This window comes from Anopheles bellator, chromosome X, assembly GCF_943735745.2.
Source record: "Anopheles bellator chromosome X, idAnoBellAS_SP24_06.2, whole genome shotgun sequence".
Lineage (NCBI taxonomy): Eukaryota > Metazoa > Arthropoda > Insecta > Diptera > Culicidae > Anopheles > Anopheles bellator.
The window spans coordinates 2,231,025-2,251,748 of NC_071287.1; the positions used below are offsets into that span (position 1 = coordinate 2,231,025).

Sequence of the window (20,724 nt, forward strand, 5' to 3'; positions counted from 1 at the left end):
GATGTGAGTGGAGGCTTCAGTTTGACGGTTTTGTGTCGTTTTTCTTCTGCTCGCCCGTTTGCCCGTGTGGTTTTTATGTTGCAAATCTTCACCGCGCGTACTTTCATCTGCCCCACACACACATACGGTTTCTCTCGTTCTTCTGCCTCTCTCGCTCGCTCGCTCGATGGCTGTTTAATGTTTTTGCCCCTATTCGAAAAAACACGCTTTTGTTTTAAGTTTCCGTTTCGCTTCTTTTTTTTTCTTCCTGTTTTAGTTGCTCCCGACTCCGCCGTGGTGCCGTGGTCGCGTTTTCCACGCGACGGAGCGCGACCGTCGCATCATTGTGCATGTGTTTGGGTACTGCGGTGATGGTGTATGGTGACCGTTCGTTCGGCCAAATCTTAAAGTCGGCGGCCACGGTTTAATTGGCCGTGAAATATGCCGCGATCCGTCGAGCGGTAAACGAACGACAGCGACAGCGTGAACCAATGTTGGAGCCCTTTGCGCTGGGGAGCCCTGGAGCATTACTTCATTTCGCGGAACAGCACCATAAAAACGAGGACCCGAGCCGCGTCTAGTAATCCGTCTTGGGAACTTACCTTTTTTTTTTTTGGTTCTGTTTGAGATTAACAGGAAAAAAGGACTCACGGGAGAAGGGAAGGGTCACGGCGGGGTCGCGGTGCGAAGTAGGTCAGATTGCACCGAAATTTGTTCGTCCGGGAGGAGTTAGTCATCATCGTCCTTTTTGGGTCAAAACACGGGCGAGCGTGTTCTACGCAAGCGCCACCAACGTCTTGGCGTGTGTGCGTGTGGGAGAGAGAGAGAGCAGCACGGGAGCCGGGGGGTTGCAGCACGAGGGGGCAGGAGCATAATAACATCACGAAAACTGGAAACATAAAAGGCCCAAAACCCTCACCCGAAAGAGATGCATGGGCGCGAAAGAGAGCGAAGCCAAGAAAGTGGAAGCTAGAACGAGAAGAAAAGGAAAGATAGGGGGAGGAAAGATAGGGGGCACCGAAGGCGGGCGGGCGTTGAAGCGAAATTCGGTTAAGGCGCCCGCGGACTACGCGCGATGTTACGTGACCTTCCGCAACGCTGCCTCGGTTGCGTCGGTCGTTCGCACGGCTCAAGACGTCCGAACGCCTTTTCCTTAGGACATTCGCGCGAATCGATTGATGAGGGTGAACGCTCGGTTTAAGATCTCTCCGGCGACTTCTCTCGTTCCCGCGCGGACGGTGAACGAATCACTTTTGCTCGCCGAGCGGAGGGTTTCAAGTGGAAGATTTCATCGAACGTTTCATTTTGATGAGATACCAAGATGTTTTGAATCTTTTTCATTATTTATTTTATTTATTTCTTTCTTTGTATATTTTTTTATTTTTTTATTTTTTTTTATTTTTTTATTTATTTATTTATTTATTTATTTATTTATTTATTTATTTATTTATTTATTTATTTATTTATTTATTTATTTATTTATTTATTTATTTATTTATTTATTTATTTATTTATTTATTTTTATTATTTTTTTATTGGGCACTGCAGTCAAATTAAGTGACCATTGCTACCATGGCTAATTGACTATGGTGGGATATGAAAGGTGTGGTGTACTTTGAGCTTTACAAACCTAATGAAATTATTGATGGTCCATAGCGATGGACAACAATTAATGCGTTTGAAGCAAGCTTTGGCCATAAATAATATATGGGTTTTTGATTGGGTCGCTTCTAAAAATGAGAAGTTCTATCGACACCGAGAATCCGGAAAGCACCTGAAAAATGGGAAAGAGTAGTAGCTAACGACGGACAATACTTGAATTAAAATTTTCCTACGTTTTTTTGCTGTATACTTAGGTGGCAATTGTCGAATAAAAATGGCAATAATTAATTCATACACCATAGAGTAATTCAACACCGCTGTGTGAGCGAATGTACAACTAATCTGCGGAACACATCTGCCGGATGGCTTACGCACCTTGAACTTGAGCCTGAGCCCAAACGCCAGCGCAGCAAAAGCAAAACCCTAGTGCGGCACACACGACGATTAGCCATGCATCGTCGCCCCCAATGAGTGTGTGTGTGCTTTTGTTTTTTAATTAACATAAATTTTGCCCAACCCCCAACAATGCAAACATGCGTGCGAAGCGACCATCAAAAATGCTGGTGGTGACGGTGGTCGGATCAATTAAACAGCATAAACAGCCTAAACACTAATAAGCCACTCCTGGCGCGCGCGCGCGCTCCATCGGTTCCAACACTACATTCATCACACCGGTGCATTAATTGTGCTCCGTGCTCTCTTTCTCTCTCTCGCTCTCTGTCGCTCTTTCGTTTTGTTACTCATCGAACAAAGGAAAGAGCCAAATCAGGGCTTAAGTACGCGTGCAACAAAATGAGGTGTGCGCAAATGCGCCTCCCGAGCTCCCGAGAGGGGCAGTGTAGGGGGTCGGAAAGGGGTAGAGGGGGTTGTGGTTAGGTGCAGCGGGTGCCGTAGCTCAATAAATGAAAACCAACGCAGCATAAGACGGTGCTGTGCTGTGTGGCGATGGCGTCTAGGGCGACTCGGCGATGCAGTCATTATTTGCGCTACCAGCGGAGGTACCGCCGCTACAAGGAGCTTGAGCAGGAGGAAAAGAAGGGGCAGGCAGATGCTCCAGATGGGGTGGAGCCGATGGGGAAGCAGTAACGAGTGGTTTTAATAATAAAACTTTAGCACGGACCGAACAATCAGCTCTCCCTCCCCCCCGGCAATAGGGCTCGTCTGACACCTCTCGGTCTGAAGTTGTGTGGTCCAGCCGGTGGGGGGGGGGGGTTGGATGTGGTGGAGGGGGTTGAGAAGGGGAAGAAGGGGGGTGATACAGTGTTGCCGCCATACCTGTTGGCTTGCTGCCCCGCCGCAGCAGGAGAATTATTATTTTGATTTATGCCTCCCAACAACTCCTCAGAAGGCCTCAGATCACGCACGAAGCACGTAGCGACGGACGGCCGCCGCTCTACCACCACGCACATTGTTAGGTGCCCCCCCCCCCCCCCTCCCGTGTGTGGTTGCATGTTAATGCGCGTGTGTGTCACGTTAATTATATTGTTGCGGTAATTGAAACATTTAAGATGGAGCGATCCCAGCAGACCGGAGCCTCCCACAACTCCCCCGAGGGGGCGGGAGCCCTGATTGGGGGTGGAACGGTGGGGTTTATGTTGCCGATGCTGTGACCATTAATCAATCAATTACCTGTGGATGGAGCAGCACCAGCAGCAGTAGCCTCGCTGACTCCGCCGATGTTCGTAGAGTCGTCAATAGAGGGCGCTGTGCGAGACTCACCCAGGAATGCCTTCCTTGGGTGCCTTGTGGCTCACTGCTACACACCTACAGGCAGAAAGAGGGAGAAAACGAGAGAGAGAGAGTTGTGACTGCTACAACTAAGTTGTCCTTTTTTCTGTTTTGAGCGTGACGCAATCAGGAATTCCGAGTGATTCCGCAAACCTGCTTAGAAGCGTTGCCAAAAACAAGCCCCGCCTGGCGACCTGGCGGTGGAAGGTTCCTGGTTGAGCAGGCAGGCCCCAAAAAAGAGCAGGCTGCAGACCTCTCTCCTGGTGCGATTGCTATCGGAAGGTCCGCTGTTCTCATGCAGCAGCAGTCGGGCAGTCCCACGGGACCATTCATCAATCTTCGCAACAACATCGCAGCACCAACAACTAGGACCCTGTCGGTCGGTCGGGCCCAGTGGTGCAGCGGAAGCGGGTTGTATGCGATGTATGCAAATTTTATTACATTTTAATTTACATACCCATCTGTAGCCTCTGCAGCAGTCGGAGCATAATTTGGCAACCACCACCAAACCAGGAGTCCAACGACCTGCACGGTGGTGGCGGCGGCAGCAGACTTCACCTGTTACGCCCCATACGTGCCCGTATTTCTAACCGCAACTGCAGTGTGCCGGGTGCCAAAAAAGTGGGCACCGCAAATTCGTGGATCAGACGCACATATATTCTCCTAATCTTGATGGCCCATCAAGATATGCCGGTCCGTAGCCGCCGTGGAGGAACCCCGGCCCATACCACGCCCCTCCCCCGCTTCACTGATCAGGATCGAATCGGGGAAAAAAAACAAAACGACTCCAAACAAGCACTGTTAGAACGCGGCGTACGTAAATCGTCCCCGTACATGAGCAGAGCGTTTTCGTTCCTTCCTCGTTAAGCAACGAACGAAGCCAGGTCGGCTAGGCGTGATAGAGCGTAACGCGTTACTGCGGATGAAGTGAGGCACTGTTGAACACTGTTGGGTAAGTGGAAACTGTTCGCAAACTTCAAACTGAACACTGCCGTACTTCAAAGACATCCAACTGAACGGGCCGTCAAAACTGGCTAGCTCAAGCGCTCCAGCGTTCGGTTCGGGGCTTCGGCGCTATCGCCTATTTTTGGCCGGCTATGGAATGTGCCTTCGAAAAGTTTACGGTCTAACGTCCGGGCTCAACTATTCCCCATAACAACTCAAGAGCCTCCCCCCCTAACCGCCTAATAAATAGAGCTGCTAGGGAGCAGACAATTATGGCGACCGAACTGGGTGAGGGAGCCATCTAGAGATCCAACGTTCTCAGGAGCAATAATTGAAACGTGCACACGTTGCATGAGGGAGATCTGCACCGTGTGATGTCCAGGTGCGCAGTGGAGCGCGCTGAGCCCGATCAAATGATGATGGGCTCCGGGCCCCGATCGGGCGTAATTCATGGAACGATTCAAATTATTACAAATCGCGGAAGTGCAATCCGCATCGGCTCGTTGCGTTCCTGCCCAAGTCTGAAACACCTGTGTGTGGTGGGGGCGAAACGAAATTCGCACAAACGGGCCACCTTCACGCTTAGCTCACCAGAAACTGGGATCCGACACTGGCTGGGATGGAGAAATGGTCTTCAGGAACTGCGAGAAGCATTCAGCGACGCAGCAGTGTAGCGCGTGGGTAGGTGGTGGTGGGCATCAGAGATCTAATCTTCGGACCGAAAATGAGGGCCACATCGCATGCACTGCCGTAGCGATCACGATACCCCCCTGGGCCAAGGATTAATCGCCGGCCTCGGGCGACCTCTGGAGCGCCCTACAGGAAGTACAGCATCGACTCGACCAGCGTGAAGGTGATCGCTTTGGCGTTAGCTCAGACCTGATGTCTGAGGTGGAGTTACAGTTGGCTCCGTTCACTCCAATTCTTCGACTTCGAACGCGGCGTGCGTCAACAGTGTGTATTACCGTAAAGCATGGCCCAGTTAGAATCGGGAACAATTGCATTAGCTCTATCTCGGGGTTGGTTTGACTTAGGAAACATGTCAAGGTGTCCATATGAAGGTATTTTATTGAACGTTAAGATTTCAGAAATTTATTATGTCGATCGTCGGATGAAATCGCGAACTTTCTATGGAATGTGTGCCATTATTTTCTGCGCAATTTTCTGGTCCACCTCAGCGGCTAATTTGCAAATTCCTTGTCATATCATTAATTTTTGTGCAAATTTATTGGCGAATACAAATTTGATCTTGGAGGGAACATCTCCCCGTGCCGTGGCAAGATAAAATTTTGGTCCAGCAAGCCGTCCAAAATCAATTTTCACGTATGTTTCGTCATCCATAAGCAAGCATCCTTTGTACCTCGCCAGAACCTTCTCGTACAACTAGAAGCGCGTGTTTTAATGACTAGATTTTGTGTAAGTGTCCTTTTTGGATGCTTACATGAAAAGAAAAAAACAGTAGCCTCTTCGTAGACAGATCTTCTGGGCAGTGCTTTTGCTGGTACCTTATTTTTTTGCAATATCCCGAACCGAAAGTCCAAGATTTGCCTTGATTGATCTTAAAACCTTTCAGTTCAGCTGCCGATTGTATGTTCCACTACGACGTCTACTCTGAATCTTTCAATCTACGGTATTGGGTTCCCAGAAACGGTTAAGCACAGCATATATAGTTGATTTTGCAAATTTTTGTGTTTTTGAGATTTTTAAAGTAGACCACGTGGTGTTTTCGACGTGATTGTGCAGAATTATTCTTCTTCTTTCGAGCTCAATTAAGCATAACTTTCCATAAACTCCACGTACCAAGATGAAACATTCAGCACTGAAAGTCGAATGTTTACTAAAGATATGACCAACAACACATTTCAAATCCGACCACCAGAAGCGCTGCTAGAAATCATGCAATTGTTCCCTTTTTTTAAATGGGCCATGCTTTACACGAAATACCGTTCAACAGCTCCGAAGTCTACAGAGCCAAACCCTGGGAATCCCGCGGAACCCCGTGGGGATATCGGACGCACGATTGATGACTTGTTGATGGTGCTTCTGCCCTAGCCCCTGCCATCAGTTGTCAGATACCTTGATGACTGACGGGCAGGCGGGTTCAAGGGGTTTGCTGGGTTTGTTTGACTTGCGTCTAATGGCTGACGGTCGGAGCCCCCGGACGACGATACTTCAGAGAGAGTAGAGACTCCAACAACAGAGACATCTTTCAGCGTCGGCCCAGCAGGGTGATTGTTAATCGATACTCGGAATTAGGGATCCACACCGGGTCCGACCTCCTCTTCGTGCGACTAAGGAACCTTCGTCCCCTTATCCCCTCATTGCGGTTGCGGTTTTTGAAGGTTACAGCGATTATAATATTTCAACATGCACGCAAGGTTCAGAGAGCCTCCTCGGCTCCATCCTTTGGGCTAATTGACTTTCACGGACACAGCAACCCTATCTAGGGCAAGCCCGACTGCGACAACATCCACGTGGGCCCCGCAGGCGCATCAGGTGCTGTGAGATGGGGCTCCTCCCATTCACCCACCACTTGTTGTTGGCAAACCCCGGCCCACCGCACCCAAGTCCCAAGTTCCAGGCTGGCCCCGGGAAGGAAATAATAATAAATGACTTTTCCGGTAGGACCTGGGAAGGTGGGCCGACTTCAGACGATTAATGCTTTGTGGCCGCCGAAATCGGGGCCCATCGGCGGTGAACGGGGTGAGTGATGTCGGGCGCCCTAATGGCGGGTAGGGGACAGTAGCAAAAGTTTCTGAGACCCCCCCCACCCCGAGCCCAAGGTCACCTGCGGTGGTGGTAGTGGTGGTCTAGTTATGGATTCGTTTCTTTTCGGCTCAAGACTGACTGTTTCTTGGCGCAACTGTCGGCGAGTCCAGTTCCTTAAAACGGAAAGAGGGATGGACGATGCGGTTTGAGTGGATAGGAAGTGGAGGAGCCGCTCCAGGACCACCCGGCCCGGCCTCTGCTAAGTCACCGGGCCACTGCTAAGTCATGTTTGGTTACGGTTATTATCTTCAGCGTCGTCATCGTCGTCGTGCCATTAGCCTACTATTATTACTACTACTACCCATACTAATGCCCCTACCACTACTACCAAACCGTTTCGGGGCCGTCCCTTGCTAGCGTTACTATTAGTGGGGCGCTGGTTACCCCCGCGTTGATTATGGGTCGGTCGGGTCGGGTTTCGGGTAGCTGCTGCTGGCAAATGAGTCGGCGATGATCGAGGCAGGCTCGGCACGGGATTAGTTCTTCCGGGTCGCCCATCTGCGACGGTCGCGGACGGTCCCCGGTGCGCTCCGCGATGGCTCTGCTGCTGAAGGGCGAGGACAGCCCATCGCGACCACCGGCCATCGTGTCGTACGCGTTCGAGAAGGAGCTGATCAACCGCCAGAACCGCCACATCCGGCTGTACGATAGCTTTCTGCCGAGCCTGAAGCGTGTACCGATAGCGATCAAGTTCTGGTCCAAGTACGACTCGACGGCGGCCGGGCGGGCCAGCGGGATGCCGAACTTTGACCGGTACTGCGCGCTGGTCGAGAAGACGATAGCGGAAGGTCCACGGGAACGGTATCCGGAGCCGGTGACCGAGAGCCAATGGTAAGCCGGCCCCCGGGGGTCTCGAGTAGACCGCTCACCGTCGACGCAGTAAGTAACGTCTAGTAACGCTACCTCGACAGCTACGGTTGGCACTACGAGCCCCTCCAGCGATACGCCGGCTGCGACGTGCACCTGCACCACCACCCGAAGAAGCGCTCTCAGATCACGCTGGTCGGCGAGAAGATCAACGCGGACCGCATCACCCAGCGGCCCCGCTTCACCGGCGTCCCGTTCAAGCTGACGTCATAGGCTAAGGCTAAGTGTGTGCGATTTTATTGGGCCCCGCCAGAAAAAAAATAAGGTAAATAAATTATTACATCACGCCAACGTCCCGGGCTCTCGCGTTTTAGAGTTTGAACTCGACCGCCAGCGCTCCATCGTCGAGCGGGTCGACCGGGGACTTCTCCTTCGACACCAGTACGCTGGCATCGGTGGGGCTGGGTGATGAAGGTGGGGGCGGAGGACCAACGTAGGTAAGGACGACCGGGAGCAGGATGAGCCCGTGGGCGGCCCCGACCAGCACGATGCAGAGGTACATGCGGAAGTAGAAGATCTGGAAGATCTGGGACTTGGCGAACGCGAGCACGATGATGCCGGCGAACTTGGTGAGCGTGATGCCGGAAAACACGGAGCTCCCGGTGTGGATCATCGCTTCGGACGAGCGCTCCAGGCGGGTACCGCGGGCTTGCCGGTAGGTGCGCACGATGTGCGAAATGAACTCCACACCGATGCCGACACTCTAAGTAAACCGTAAGGTGGAGAGTATTAGTAGGGTGCCTTCGCCCCCGCGCTCCGGTGACTCACCATGACGAGGTTGACGAGGGAAATCGCGTTGAGCGTGATGTTCCACAGCCACATCAGGCCCATCATGTTGAGCACGATCAGGAAGACGTGCGCGATGACGACGAGCGCCGACAGCAGGTCCAGCCCGGTGACCAGAAACGTCACGACGAACACGGCGGTGAGCGACAGGCCGAGCGACAGCAGTGCATCCGGCCAGATGGTGAGGTACTGCTCGTAGAACACGTAGAACACACTGTACGGGAAGATCTCGACACTGGCGCCGCGCTCGTCCAGCATCGCCTGGATGCGGTCCGCAATCCGGCGCGACTCCTCCAGTGCGGTGTAGAACTGGCGCGACGTGACGGCCGTCGTGTGGTAGCTCATGAAGTACGAGTCGTGCACGTTGATCCGGCCCGCCGAGTCCCAGACGTAGTTGAGGGCACGCGAATACGCGGCCCGGCCCGCCTTCGCACAGTTGTCGTCCGGCAGGTCGGACAGGAAGAACTCCAGGTAGCGACCGAACTGGGCCACGGTCGGCCGGATACCGTTGTCGCTGTACTCGCGCGTACACGACGTACAGAAGTTTACTAGCCAGAAGACAGAGATTGATGTGAGTGACAGTCTCCAGTGATCGGGCGTACCACACCACTTACGGTTGCTGGGGCAGAAGGAACCATCGGAGGGGTTGTACTTGCAGCACGACTCGATCGACAGCCAGTCGATGTAGTCATCCAACCACGAGGAGGCCGGCCGCGCAATGTGCGTACTGTTTTCGAGGGGCATAAAGGATAACGGGTGAAGGTTATCGGACGGGCGGGGCGAAGTGACACACGGACTTACACCTCCGGGTATAGTGAGGCCCGGTAAAGCTGCGTCTGGATCGAGTCGTCGTTGCAGAGGATTCCACCACACACGAGGTTCTGGTGCGCTTCGTCCGTGTAGTTGAGGCCGGGCTTCAGCACAAAGTAGACGGGCGGTCCCATCCAGAAGAGTTCGGCCATGAAGCGGAAGTACTTGACGACGTGCGAATCCTCGGCCATCGAGAGCTCCTGGTCCAGGCCGGGCTCGATGCTCGGCACCACCATCAGCGACAGCGAGCCCCACACGAGGAACAGGGCGAGCACGGCGTGACGCACGGTCGGACGCTTCAGCAGGGGTACGTAGATCCGCTCGGTCAGCCGCTCAAGCCACCCGGACTCGGCCCCACCGCCGTCCGGACCACCGAGCGGGGACTTGGACCGGACGCAGCACAGTAGATCGAGCCGGCGACTCTCGACGCGCCACTCGTCCAGCGCCATCAGCGCCACGAACGCCGTGATCTGGAGCAGGAAGTCGGCGAGCAGGGCGACCGTCGCGTACCACGCGAACGTGTTCACGGCCGGCATCGGTGACAGGGCACCGATGGCGAAGCAGCAACACTCACTGGCCGACGTCAGCAGGATCGAAGGGCCGATCTCACCGAGCGCCAAACCGATGGCACATGCCGTGTCCGGGGTGGCCTTCCGATCCACTCGGTTGAACGCGTGGACCAGCATGAAGATGTTGTCGACGCCGACCGCTAGCACCAGAAATGGGATCACCTCGATCGTGAGCATCGTGGTGGCGAGCTCGATGTAACCGAACAGTCCGAGACTGCAGGCGACCGATGCCAGGACGACGACGATTCCACCGAGCGCTAGGACGATGCGCGAGCCGTGCAGGAAGTGACGGAACCCACGGATACGCCCGAGCGAGATGGTGATGTAGGCGAACATCACCACGTAGCTGATGACGACGGTGTACAGTTCCGCTTCCGACATCTCGTCGATACCGTCCTCGATCGAGCGTTCCGCCGAGTAGGCGATGTCCATGAGCGGGTGCTCGAAGTCCCGCAGAAAATCCACGAACCGCTGCTCCCACTCCTCGGCCGGCCCCAGCTTGTCCCGGTCCACATCGTTCTCGATCAGGAACGTCAGGACGACGGCGGTGGCGAGCCGGAAGTCGGGGCTTTCGCCGGGCGCAGGTGATGGGAAACCGCCGACGGCAACGCCCGGCTCGATGGGACCCCCGTACGTGCCGAAGCAGGTCGGTAGGTAGGCGTTGCGCGTGCAACCGTTCAGCTTGTCCAGGTAGTTCACCTCGTACCCGTCCCGGTCGATGCTGGTGCTGTTGAACGTGGCCACACTGTTCTTGAAGTACCCGAACACGCTCTGGATCGTGCACTCGGGGAGCTGCGTTTCTTCGCCGACCGCCGTCATCGGTGCGTAGCAGATGCGCTGCAGCCCACGGCCCTCCGCCTGTCCCAGCTGCTCGATCGTTTGCTGCAACCGGAACACCTCCAGCAGGAACTCGCGGTCATAGGCGGGCCCGAACGTCTGATCGCCGGCCGCCGTCGGGTGCACGAACTGAGGAGTCGGGACGAGATCAGACAGTTTGATTGATTACTAATCGATCGGCTTTCAGCTGCATATAACCCGGCCACTCACGTATTCCTGTTTGTACGGCTTGATGAAGATCTGCTCGGTACGGTAGAACGGCGAGAAGCGGGAGTCGAAGTAGTCCTTCTCCTGTCGCGACCGACTGTCCGGGGCGGCCCACAGTTCGACCGGGTCCGTGGTGATGATCAGGTACTGAATCCCGAACGCTAGCCCACCGATCACCCACGAGCAGACAGCCAGCACCAGCGATGGGTGTTTGGCACAAACTAATCAGAGCGAGAGAGCGAGAGAGAGTCAGAGTGAGTTGAGTTGAAGAGTGTGTGCAACGGCGTAGAACCACTCACAGGTGCCCCAGACGGTGAAGAACCGGACCAGGGCCCGGTTTACAGCCGGAAGTCCGCCAAGAAACTGGGGATAATCGGGTCGATCCAGTCGGTGGTGGCCGAAGATTAGCGACAGCAGGATGAACACCAGCCCAACGCCTCCGACTACGACGGCGACCGTGAAGGTGACACCGTTCAGGTCGCCAACGGTGAACCCCGGGTCTTCCGGTTGCGGGGGTGAGCTGGTCGGGCAGCTCTCCTCGCAATCGACGCAGGAGCAGGCGTACGAACCCTCGTACGCCTCGTCGCAGTGCTTGGTCTCCTGGTTGAAGCGCCGGTCCGGGTCCTCCTCCATGCGGTACAGGATCTCGAACGGCACGAAGTCGTTGTCGGCGGCGCCCATATACTCGAACCACCGTTCCGCCGTGCAGCCAGCCGCCTCCCAGTAGCCACAGCCGACGTCCATCGCGTACTTGCCGCTCGACGGGAGCACGATCCCACGGCAGGACTCGTACGTGCCCTCAACGTACCGCCGGTCGATCCGGTACTCGACACTGTTCACGTACGTCCCGGACGGATCGGTGTACGCGGTCATGAACCGGCTCTGCTCCGGGTGACAAGCCAGGCTGCAGATACTGTACAGCATGTTCTGCAGGCAGGTCGTACAGCGGCTGAACAGTCCCTCGGCCTGCTGGAAGTTCTTGTCCATCTCGGCTACCTGCGAGGCCGCGCAGCACAACGGCGTATCGTCGGTCGGCATCATGAAGCTACACCGACGGCGCATCGTCGCTATGGCGACCGGGTCCTGTAGCGGCCTCGGTGGCTCACTGGTCGGGCAGTTCTGCGCGTGGATCCCCAGCACGGCGCAGACATCGTACATCACACAATGGTACGGCTCGTCCGCCGTCGAGCCGTCCAGCAGTAGCAGCACCAGCCCGACGACCAGCGCTCCCCGGACACCGACTCTCGAGCGCATCGTGGCGTGGACACGTCCCAGACAATAGATCGAACAGCTTCACACACGCATACAGACGGGCGTGGAGGAACACTTTGAAGTCCAGAGCACCAACACACTTCTGGGGCTCGTTCGGTTGAGGTGCCGGTTGATCGATGGATGGCAGCAGCGATTGCGAGTCGTCGCACGTCGATCACTCGCCGCAGACTGTGCCGGATCGGGCGTCGACAGCGGGCCAGGTAGACAACGGCTCGAGCGCTCGACTCTGGCCAATTGACCAATTGCGGCTTCTTCGACCGGCCAGGAAGCGGCCTATCGTCGATAAGGCGAGCGACGATAGTGCGGGCGATTATCGACTGCACAGGTGCACCTACCCGAGCCGGCGACTCGCATGATTCGGACGGATTTCGTCAAGTGGTGCTTGGCCAGGTGGCTCCCGGTGACACCACGCCGAGTGCTCCCCTCGCCGAGTCGGACGAACTTTGGTAGCTCGTAGGAGCTGCGGCAGCGGGCTGACGCAGAGGCCGGAAAAACCCCAAACCTCGGCGAATCAGCCCCGGATCGGCAATGAAGCCGGAATAGCTTTCAGATCACCGATTGTCTTCCGAAGGCACCCAATCGGCACCATCACCATCAACGACGGGAGTGAAACACCTGGCGAAATCGGTGCCGATAGCTTATCTAATCACGCGTAGATGCAGCATTCCATCCTGTTCGTAGCGCGGAGGGACCCATTGACAACCTTGTTGATCAATCATCCCCCTCCGGGTTAGGCCGGGCGGCCGGGTTAGGTCCGAGTCTCGAGAAGGGTTTCGAGATTATCGCCATAAAAACGGGTCAAGCCGTGGTCAGCTGGCTGGCGTGGGGGGGCAGCCACCGGTTGTTGGTCGGTGAACCCACGAGACCAACACGAGTCACAGCCACATCGAAGGGGGGAAAAACGGTCCGAAATGTAGTGATGATGGCAGAATAGAAAGAATTAACATACTACGTCAACTACCCGTGTACTGGACTTCATGGCGACGATTGACCGTAGGACCGTAAGCTGGGAATACCGGGTTGGACGTGTCTAGGAGGGGAGCCTGTAGTATTCTTCGAGAGGCCGCTAGTAGTTTCCTTCCTGTGTTAAAAAAATTCCCACAAGTCTCAGCATTCTTTGGGTTGCCTCGTTCAACTTCAACTCGTTCAACGCTAAGAACCCAATGTAGAAGGCTAAAAACTCCGATTGGATTAATAGAGGTCCCTTTCCGACATTTTCGAGATAGGTTTAAGGCGGTTTTGCGATGTGGGGTCGAGCGTTGTCATTTTGAAAAATTAGCTTATTAGCTTATTTGGTTTTAAAAGCTTAAAGTGCACCACACCTTTCCTGACCCACCATGTGCACAGCAGAACCATTGCGCAGCTAATATTTCGCTTTGGTTGCAATGGACCTGGTTCACCAGGTCCATTCAGGGCTTTTACAGGTCCATCAAGGGTTTTTTTGGGTTTAGAATTGTTGTAATAACTCCGCTTTACCAGGAACAAAACGTGAAATGTTCAAATGCTCGAAATAGGTGTTTTTTACACTTTGGCCAAACAATCTATTCTGCGTTAGATGCGTAATGACCGCAGCTATCGGACACATATTTCATTAAAAAATATTTGTTATATTTATTGAGTAATGCCATCATTTTAACGTATTGTAAAGTCGTAAGTTTCAATGCAAGTACCTGATATGTTTGCAAAATGCTCTATTTACAAACAGCGGATAATGTAAGTTCTTATTTATTTGTGATATTATTTGAATTTTTCGATTCCTATTTTCTTATTTTTATTTTCTTATTTCTTTGGTCAAAAAACGATTGTAAACACGTTTGACATTTCGGTATAAACTTTTTTTTATATGTTAAGCCTGCCACACGAAGCGTAAACGATTTGGCATTACAAAAAGGTTTTATACTTAGACTTCACACTTTTTAACGTTGGTTTCTAACCGCCCATGTTCGAAAGCGGTCATATTTGCGACGGTTCGCTTTTCTTTCACGGAAACATTTCACGAACGAAAGCTCCACCGGGAATGGTGAAACATTTCACCGTGAGGCAAAGCATACGGGCCGGTGACTTGAGTAAAGCACCTCGAAGTGACGGATTCGGTGGTATAAACGCACTGCCTCTAGCTGTCAGGCAAACGGAGCAAAATGTAAATAACTCTACGCAGCTTTCCCAATTGGGTGGCCGCGCAGTGGTCAGTGGGATAGTTCCCTGTGGGCCAGCGACGAAAGTGAAGTGGTTTGAGCGGTCACTAGCGTGCGCCCAGTATGTGTGCGACCGAACGGTGCTCCGAGCAGTCCGAAACCGATCCGCGCCCGCGACAGATCCGCGACAATCAAAGCTAAGCTCTCGAGGTCCTGCGCCACCGCAATCAACTCGCGCAAATGGCACGCCACCGTCGGTACGATGATACGAGGGTGTGCCACATCGAGATCAGTGAGCCGGGGGCGGCTACCAGCGCCACCCAGGACAACAGCTACGGAAATGGGGGGCTGTCCGACGAGGACAAAATCGAGGTGCTGCGCGACGGTGACGACGGTGCGACGATCCTGCCCGACGGTGACGCGTGTGCGATGGACGAGGACCGCTTCCAGTCACGGGCACCACCCAACGGCACCCACCGGGTGGAGGGTGGCAATGAAAGCTTTTCGCAGGTACGCAGGATACGGCGTGGTGTGCATAGTAATTCGTCACTAATTGCGTTTTGGTTCCTTCCGCAGAGCTTCCGGCGGTGGTCGAGCAACTTTGGGCGCAGCGTGAAAAACAACAAGCGCACGGTGTACAACAAAACGATCCGCCTGATGCCGTCGCGCATCCAGAAGAGTGAGTGTCCAACCCGACCACTTTATTGCCGGTGCACTAACGTAGTCCGTTCTGATCCGTAGCTCTCTCGATCGATGGCGATCTCATCACGACGGCCGGGTCGGACGTGGACCACATCACGATGGAGCTCGAGCAACGCGAGCAGCTGATGGACGACAACCCGATCGCCGAGCAGCTGCGCATCGAGGCGATCAAATCGATCGCGCAGCGAATCGCCACCAAGCGCCTCATAAGGGCGCAGCTCTCGCAGACGGTTAACCGGCGGGCGACCCGCGCCAAGTCGATCGGTTTGCTGCGCTGCTACCGCTACCGGGGCAAGGTGATCGCGGCCCGGGCCACCAAGCTGCTGCACAGCTTCGTCACCAACTTCGAGCTGTTCTACGGCAGCATGAAGCAGATCGAGGGCCACTTCGGTAGCCGCATCAGTGCGTACTTCAAGTTTCTCCGCTGGCTGCTGGTGCTCAACCTGACGCTGCTGCTGCTGGTCGGCTCGTTCGTCACCTTCCCGCAGCTACTGGCCGGGCCAACCGACACCCGGCAGCCGCCACTGCTGAACGCCAGGGACCACTTCCACCTGGCCGATCTGTTTACGGGCGAGGTAAGACACTGGCCGACACGTAGCCTTGCGGGGCTGGTAACCGTAATGGCACCTCTTTTTACTCTTACCCTTTCACTGCTCTCGTTGCCCACTGGGCAGGGCTTCCTAAGCTGGTAAGTTGTAATGGTACTGGAACCGTGCTGTGATGGGTTCCGTTCACTCTATCCACTCTCACGCAGCCGATCTTGTTTCATATCCATTCCACCAAAAAATATCTGACCCACTCTCCGTTCCACCTCTACTAGGGCTACTTCACGAACTCGGTGCTGTACTACGGTTCGTACAGCAACCATTCGTTCAGCCTGGTACCCGGCACGGCCGAGTACAGTTTGCCGCACGCCTACTTCTTGACCATCACGCTGCTAACGCTGGCCACGTTCGTGGTCGTCTCGATCAGCATGGGCCGCTCGTACCGCATCAGCTTCATCGAGGCGAGCGCCACCGTCCAGAACATCCTCACGCACAAGGTGTTCTGCGGGTGGGACTACGGGATCGCGAACGCGAAAGCGGCACGGCTCAAGCACGCCACCATCCGGCAGGAGTTACGCGAGCACCTGGCCCAACGAGCCCGTTCGCCGACCGTGGCCGGTCGCTGGCAGCACGTGCGCAGCACAGCGATACACGCGCTCGCCCACGCAACCGTCCTGGTGCTCATTGCTGGTGTGGCCGCCTGCCTCTGGGCGCTGCTGGTGACCTGCGGTGAAACGCCCCACTTTGCGGCCTGGTCCGCGCTGTACGTATCGCTCGTCGCCAACGTCACGATGGTGGCCGGACGGTACGGGTTCCGGGTGCTCGGTCGCCTCGAGCAGTACCGCCAGCTCGCGACACAGCTCAACATCCAGCTGCTGCGCACGTTTCTGCTGCAGCTCACGATCATCGGCGTGCTGGTGGTGTACTGGTTGGCGCGCACGCACGCCGCAACCGGCTGCTGGGAGACGGCCGTCGGCCAAGAGCTGTACCGGCTGGTCGTGGTGGACTTTCTGCTCTCGACCGTGCTGCTGCCGGTGGCGCGCATCGCGCGGTACGCGTTGCATCGCCGCTACGGCGCGGCTCTGGGACCGCCCCCGTTCTGCCTCGAGTCGCATAGCTTGGGCCTGATCTACAACCAGACGCTGCTCTGGTTCGGACTGCTCTTCGCCCCGATGCTCGTGCCCGTCGTCGCCGTCAAGTTTCTGCTCGTGTTCTACGTTAACAAGTTCGAGCTGATTTACCTCTGCCAGCCACCGACGAAGCTGTGGCGCTCGAGTCAAACGCAAACCATCTTCCTGGTGCTGGTGTTCGTGTCGCTGTTCGCGGTGCTGCTCACGCACGGGTACATCATCACGCAGGTGCCCGTCAGCGAAACGTGCGGTCCGTTCCGTGGAACGCAGTACATGTACCAGCTGTTCATGCAGGGCATCCTGAAGCTGCGCGAGGAACACCTGTTCTGGCGCGCTTTCGTGTACGTCACCAAGCCCGCCATCATCGGCGGTGTGCTGCTTGCGATGAGCGTGGTCGCGTACTACCTGCGCGCTAAATCGCGTGCCCAAATCGCCAAGGTCAAGCTGCTCAAGGAGCTGTTGTGCATGGAGGCGAAGGATAAAGAGTTTTTGCTGGCAAACCTCAGCAGGATCGCGCGCGGCAAGGAGTGCGCCGGTGAAACCGAGCGGTCCGACGGGTGTCGGCGTACGGTGGGAGAAATGGACGAGTATGAGACCGATCCAAGCGGCACCTGGTGCTACGAACCCGAGCCGGCCCCCTTGCCTATCGCCGTAAGTACGCCGTAGCTGTGGGATACTTTTCGCGCATTCCGATTCCATTCCGATTGAAATCACTCCTTTCTCTTTCGCCGAGCCCAGGGTCCGAGAGCGAGGAACGCACCGAGAAGCTGCGCATGAGAAACCAGCCAGGAGACCGACAATGAGCGACAGTGAGCCCGTGAGCCCCATTTAGCCATGTCCCACATTATTACTCCAACCATTTACTCAACAAAGTTCAACGATAACTTATAATAACCAGTATAGCAAATGAGGCCACATCGACGGCCACATACTCTCGATACCCACCCGCCGGGGATCCAGAGCCTAGTGGGTTGCGAAGATTAGTGCCTTCTTTGTCGCATCTTCAAACGCACCCAACACACAGAGCTTTGATATGACCGGTTATCGTCATGCACGAATGAAACCCAAACTGCACAGTGAGGCAAACAATGTGCCTACGTCAGTAACAAAGTTTTATAAAAATCGGATGAACTCTGTCACTTTTATGTAACTTCGTTGACTGGTCCGCATTTGGTACCGCGCAATTCACAATTGACGTTGACCGTAAAACGAGCTGTTCCCGTAGGCTTTTAACTGAATGTTTAACGATGGTAACAGTGTGTAGCACATTTAACGAAAATTCAATCTAAACCGTGTGTATGATTTAATACACTGAAATTGTTATGAACCAACAACTACTGACCTGGCCGCAAGCATACGAAAAAGTCAGAAGTCAAAGCGTTTCGAATCATTACCTAGTCTCTATCTTCTCTAGTCTTGTTGTTATCAGTTTTGTTTTTGTCTCACTATTATGTTATTTATGTTTACTGTTGTGTACTGTTTTCTAAATATACCGGCTGGTCGTTAATTGTACAATGTAACAAAAAAAAATTTCGAAGGTAGTGTGCAAAGTTTCCCTGCTTTAAAAGACGGAGTCGGGCGTTTTATGTACTTAACTCAACAAATTCGACAATCCTCGTTGTGCTAAATTCATTGTTTTATTTTAATTCACCAAGCCGTAGAAATTTTAGCGATGCTCACAGTATTCGGTCCACGGCCAGGGGTAGACCCAGCGGGACTGCAATCGCTCAACGCTTTCAAAACAATCTTCCTAACTTCCTTCATATTATTCTTCGTTCGAGGCTAGCAAATATTAGCATCGTTATTAGCTCATAGAGTGTATCACAAGTAATGTAAAACTGGCAAACGTCAACCGATTTTTATAAAGCTTAGCTGCTGGGCAGACGCGACGAAATTGGAGCGGTTACTGAAATATGAGCTCTTTGGTACCGGTGCAATTTTTTGTGGATCGGCTACGGCAGAAGCGATGCTGTGGCGATTTGTGAGTTATGTTATGTTCCAATATAAACATTATGCTTATCTATCATATTTTCGCTGCGTTGTGTTTGTGCTCACGCTGTCCGAACGACTGCGTCCTTTATTTACCCCGTTGCCCCGATAGCCGTGTGCCGACTCAGCCGTGCCGTCCAATCGTAAACGAGGGTCCCGCCGGCTAGAAATTGGACCGTAGAGCCTGTTTACCCTACTGACTGTGGACCAATTCTATTTCTCGTCCAACGTCCCTTATCTACGTTTGCCTTCTCTTGAACTGTCTGCTTTTGCTTCGTACAGTTTGTTGAGTGGCAATTGTTACGTCAATTGCCTTCCGTACTTCCGAAACAGTTGCCCACATCACCCACATTGTTGGTAGCCATTGTTTCTGGTTCCATTCACCGTGGCGCACTCAGCACTCGATCAGCTGTACCCATTGAATTCTATCCTTAGTTTCAAACAGTAGAAACGTGGATAGTTGATGAAGGATTTGTCAATCGCACGATCGCTATTAACGTCGAGGCTATTTGTTTAGGCGACCTTGGCAACGTGACTTAGCTTCGAAGTGTTGCGTGCTGCTCAATGTATTCACATAAAACATTCAATGGACATACATCGGAGAAGTAAGAGAACTTAAAATATTCGAACAGAACATTCAATGGGCGTATTGGAAAACGAACTTCGAAACCAGTTCTGGGGAGGCAGACAGGAACAATGTTGGAGTGGCGCCTGCCCGGAGATGTTGATTGCAAGATCATGTACATCAGATGGCGTTCTTTTATCTGCACTTATCAGCATGGACGGACGGGCAGATCACTGTCGGTCCTAATGTTGCAGGGCCGTCCAGGAGGCGATAGCCAGGTGAAAACGAAACGGTCATCTCTTGTCTCACCTACTTTCAGTTTTGTTGTTCATTTTGGACGGACCAAAACTACTTTCGCAAAGACAAGCGATGCTGCCCTTTGCGACGGGACACGGACCGGTCCTCGGCCTAGATAATAATTGGCCGCCTGTCTCAGTGCGCAGGGCGCAAACAATATTTAAAATAAACGCGCCATAAAACGTGACCACGTGGCAGAGGGTGCGCAATAGGAGAAGAGTAGGCGCCGCGGTACTATCCTTCCCGTCTCCCAGTCATGAGGGCGGGGAGGGGCGGGCTCCCGCGCACCGCGTATTGATGTCAAAGAATTGCGCCGCCAATAATGAGCCGCACCTTTCGACGTGTTGCGTGGTGCGCGCCTTTGGTGGCCGCGATGCATGAGGTGCCGCCGAGTGGCCGTGGCAGTGGCCCCCTTGGCGTGTGCATGTGTATGTGTTTAAATTCATGTTCAGCGTGCTGCGTGGTACGCGTGCGCTTGCGGTCGGAGGGCTTCTCCGCGGGCGGCGGCCACCTTTCGCCGCTTTTCAAATCCCCGAAGGCTACTTCGGTCGGGACTTCGGTTGCGTCGACTAATTTAATATTTATTAGATTTATCCGCCGTGTCAGCTCTTCGGGCCTCGGAATAGTGCTAACTTAATATAGTTGAGTAATAGCAGTAGAGTATTTCACAACCTTCCGGTGTCATTGTCACCCACCTTTCACCCAGGCCCCTTCCCTCACTTTCGGCCACCGTCTCGCTCGCTCCTGGTCCGCGTTCCGTTTCGCTCGTTCAAACGGTGTTTGATGAACTAATGGCGTCATTTGTGCCATTTGCAGCGGCAGGAAAGTTTTGGGCCGTGTGAGCGTGAAACGATGGGCGGCGCCTGAGACGCAGAATCGAAACAATAGTCGTTAAGCGTCTCAACGAGACCCCGGCACGCCAGCCAGCCGTGGTGCCCGGGGTGCGCCGGCAACACTTCCTCGACACTTGGCCCGGAATGGATTGGGCAA

The 20,724-nt window shown here is 54.1% G+C and overlaps 3 protein-coding genes across 3 annotated transcripts; 2 read left to right on the plus strand and 1 right to left on the minus strand.

Moving 5' to 3' along the window:
- Positions 1-7,558: 7,558 nt before the first annotated feature.
- LOC131213261 (uncharacterized) lies at positions 7,559-8,103 on the plus strand. The gene is made up of 2 exons (XM_058207271.1): positions 7,559-7,854; positions 7,935-8,103. The coding sequence occupies exons 1-2, from the start codon at positions 7,559-7,561 to the stop codon at positions 8,101-8,103; spliced, it is 465 nt and encodes a 154-aa protein (XP_058063254.1).
- Positions 8,104-8,200: 97 nt separating this feature from the next.
- On the minus strand, positions 8,201-12,353 carry LOC131213262 (NPC intracellular cholesterol transporter 1 homolog 1b). The gene is made up of 6 exons (XM_058207272.1): positions 11,399-12,353; positions 11,103-11,320; positions 9,478-11,021; positions 9,291-9,403; positions 8,659-9,224; positions 8,201-8,593 (listed from the first exon to the last, which is right to left on the minus strand). The coding sequence occupies exons 1-6, from the start codon at positions 12,351-12,353 to the stop codon at positions 8,201-8,203; spliced, it is 3,789 nt and encodes a 1,262-aa protein (XP_058063255.1).
- Positions 12,354-14,590: 2,237 nt separating this feature from the next.
- LOC131213170 (transmembrane channel-like protein 1) lies at positions 14,591-18,905 on the plus strand. Its single transcript, XM_058207152.1, has 5 exons — positions 14,591-15,016; positions 15,083-15,185; positions 15,248-15,783; positions 16,029-17,534; positions 17,622-18,905. Exons 1-5 carry the CDS (start codon positions 14,747-14,749, stop codon positions 17,658-17,660), a joined length of 2,454 nt encoding a protein of 817 aa, XP_058063135.1. The 5' UTR covers positions 14,591-14,746; the 3' UTR covers positions 17,661-18,905.
- Positions 18,906-20,724: the final 1,819 nt, after the last annotated feature.

Coding starts and splice junctions, on each gene's coding strand:
- LOC131213261 (XM_058207271.1), top strand. CDS start 7,559: ATGGCTCTGCTGCTGAAGGGCGAGGACAGCCCATCGCGACCACCGGCC. Junction 7,855..7,934: donor CCGGTGACCGAGAGCCAATG/GTAAGCCGGCCC, acceptor CTACCTCGACAG/CTACGGTTGGCACTACGAGC.
- LOC131213170 (XM_058207152.1), top strand. CDS start 14,747: ATGGCACGCCACCGTCGGTACGATGATACGAGGGTGTGCCACATCGAG. Junction 15,784..16,028: donor CCGATCTGTTTACGGGCGAG/GTAAGACACTGG, acceptor CACCTCTACTAG/GGCTACTTCACGAACTCGGT. Junction 17,535..17,621: donor CGGCCCCCTTGCCTATCGCC/GTAAGTACGCCG, acceptor CGCCGAGCCCAG/GGTCCGAGAGCGAGGAACGC.
- LOC131213262 (XM_058207272.1), bottom strand. CDS start 12,353: ATGCGCTCGAGAGTCGGTGTCCGGGGAGCGCTGGTCGTCGGGCTGGTG. Junction 11,022..11,102: donor AGCCGTACAAACAGGAATAC/GTGAGTGGCCGG, acceptor CCGACTCCTCAG/TTCGTGCACCCGACGGCGGC. Junction 8,594..8,658: donor CCCTCGTCAACCTCGTCATG/GTGAGTCACCGG, acceptor CGGTTTACTTAG/AGTGTCGGCATCGGTGTGGA.